The sequence below is a fragment of the Taeniopygia guttata genome, chromosome 1A, assembly GCF_048771995.1.
Source record: "Taeniopygia guttata chromosome 1A, bTaeGut7.mat, whole genome shotgun sequence".
Classification (NCBI taxonomy): Eukaryota; Metazoa; Chordata; class Aves; order Passeriformes; family Estrildidae; genus Taeniopygia; species Taeniopygia guttata.
Genome location: NC_133025.1, coordinates 13,679,699 through 13,682,175, shown reverse-complemented (window position 1 = coordinate 13,682,175; position 2,477 = coordinate 13,679,699). Strand labels below are relative to the sequence as shown.

The 2,477-nt window shown below is 59.9% G+C and overlaps 1 protein-coding gene across 1 annotated transcript; it reads left to right on the top strand.

Moving 5' to 3' along the window:
* Positions 1-222: 222 nt before the first annotated feature.
* CCDC71L (coiled-coil domain containing 71 like) lies at positions 223-2,024 on the top strand. Its single transcript, XM_041721527.2, has one exon. It carries the CDS (start codon positions 390-392, stop codon positions 1,242-1,244), a length of 855 nt encoding a protein of 284 aa, XP_041577461.1. The 5' UTR covers positions 223-389; the 3' UTR covers positions 1,245-2,024.
* Positions 2,025-2,477: the final 453 nt, after the last annotated feature.

Genomic DNA, 2,477 nt, shown 5'->3' with positions numbered 1-2,477 from the left:
GCCCGCCGGACCACGCCCGGGGGCAGGGGGCTCCGGGGGCAGAGGGCTCCGGGGGCAGGGGGCTCCGGGGGCAGGGGGCTCCGGGGGCAGGGGGCTCCGGGGGCAGGGGGCTCCGGCCCCGCCACCCTCACGCCACGGCCCCCGGCGGGGCGGGGTCGGGCCCGCCCGACGCGTTTCGAACGGGCCAACGGGCGGCGCAGGGGGGGCGGGCACGCGCAGGCCCCGCCCGGGACTTTAAAGCGCCATTTTGTGCTGGGCGCAGGACATCGATCGCCGCTCGCACCCGGCGGGTACCCGGCAGCGGCCGGAGCCTGCCTTCGGCGCTGCCTCCGCTCTGCCTCCGCTCTGCCTTCTCGGCGTCTGTCCCGCCACCCCGTCCCGCTGCCTCCATGACCCGCAGTAGGAAGCAGGCGGCGCTGGAGAGAGGAGCCGGGAAGATGAACACAGAGGCGGGGAGCGCCGCGGCGGCGGCCGCGGGAGCCCGGGCGGCGACAGCGACGGCAGCAGGGGCAGGGGCAGCCGGCGGCAAACCGACGGCCGCAGCCTGGGGGCTGGAGGGGGAGGCGGAGAAAGTTGTGTACTCGCGCTCGCAGGTCTCCTTCGCCGGCACCAAGGCTCTGGGCGACGCCCTGAGGCTCTTCATGCCCAAGTCCACGGAGTTCATGAGCTCCGACTCGGAGCTGTGGAACTTCCTCTGCAGCCTCAAGCACGAGTTCTCCCCGGTCATCCTCCGCAGTAAGGACGTCTACGGATACTCCTCCTGCCGCGCCGTCGTCCCCGACCCGCCGCCGCCCTCGGAGCGGCCCCGCCGCCGCGCCGGCAAGCGGCGCCTCCCGGCTGCCGACGCCAAGCGCCGGGCCGGGGCGGCGGGCGGCAGCGCCAAGCGGCGGCGGCGGCGGCGGCGCCGCAGGAGGGAGCGGGGCCGGCAGCGGCCCGTGGCCGGTGGCCCCCGCGCCCTGGAGGACGAGGCGGCGGCGGAGGCGTCGGAGCCGCCGGGCGAGCAGGCGGACAGCGAGCAGGACAGCCCGGCGGCGGCCGCCTGGGAGCCGTTCGGCGGCAAGTCGCTGGAGGAGATCTGGAAGGCGGCCACCCCTCGGCTCACCACGTTCCCCACCATCCGTGTGCGGGGCAGCATGTGGAACCGGCGGAGCCTGGCGGCGGCGCGGCGGCGGGCGCAGCGGATCCTCGGCGTGGACCTGTCCCCCGTGGTGCGGGTGCGCCGCTTCCCCGTGGCACCGTCCTGAGCCCGCGGGGGCTCCGCTGCCCGCGCCTCACCTTGGCCGCGGTGCGGACAAAGAGACCGGTATCAGTCACCTGTTTACATTGCTTTTGTCTGGATCGTGTTCTGCTGCTGCACTTTACGGCCCGCTCGGGCGGCGCCGGGCCCCCCGCCGCACGGGGGGCGGCCTGCCGGGCCCCGGCCTCGCCCCGGGCTGGGACCGCCTGACAGGTATCACGCGTGGGGACCAAGTTCCACTTCCACTTTTTTTTCTCTCCCATTGGGCTACCTCACTGGTCCAGAAGTCCACCCAAGAAGTTATTTTCCAAAGGAACTTACTTTCATGCTTGTATAATAAAGCACCATCTGATTCTTGCTTTTTTTTTTTTTTTTTTTTTTTTTTTTTTTTTTTTATTTCCCCCTTTTCCGATGGATTATGTATGCTTTGTGGTGTTGCACTAGTATGTGCTCAGGGTATTTTGAATCCCAAGCATTCCCAAGTTTCAGTTTACTCTGATAAAGAATGCATAAAGAATGGAGGTTCAGGACTTGTGGCTGTTGTTGATGGTGCAAAAACTTTTAAAATTTTAATTTCATGAGTTTAGTGATATATAAAAATGTATCGCGCAGTATAATTGTTACACTTTTGTATCTAAAGTCATTTTTAAAGTTTTCTAGTTGAACTAAGTATTTGTTTCTATGGAGCACCTAAAGATAGAATCATCCTGATATTTTATAACCCTGTTTACTTTAGGGAAGCTCATTTGGTCAACCTAAGTGAACTTAATAAAAGTCAAAGAACAAATGGTGTTTCAGTTCAATGAAACTGCACAGGGATGGGTTCCTGGCGAAGTACACCACCACTGAGGTGCTCTGTGTCAGTGAGCTCTGGCTTTGGGAAGAATGTAACTCCTTATCAAAGCAATATATAAGTGTCTGGAGGTGAACTATGATCCAGCATTGGTACTGACAGCCGTAAGTCAGCTTGCATGACACAAATATGACACTGAAGTGCCTCTCTCTGCAGAAAGAGTAAGACTTGGTATCTGATCACTCGATAACAACCTAAGACTCATCCTCTGGTTGTGAGATGGTTAGTGATGGATAATCATGCTTAATATAATTACTTGCACATAATTATTTTTATAAACCTTTCATGGGTTCCACAGTAGACTGATGAAAAAGTCATGTAGCTTATTTTGACTGAAAAATAACATAGTCATTCTATATGATAGGCAGTCTCTCTTTAATCTGGTTC

Coding starts and splice junctions, on each gene's coding strand:
- CCDC71L (XM_041721527.2), top strand. CDS start 390: ATGACCCGCAGTAGGAAGCAGGCGGCGCTGGAGAGAGGAGCCGGGAAG.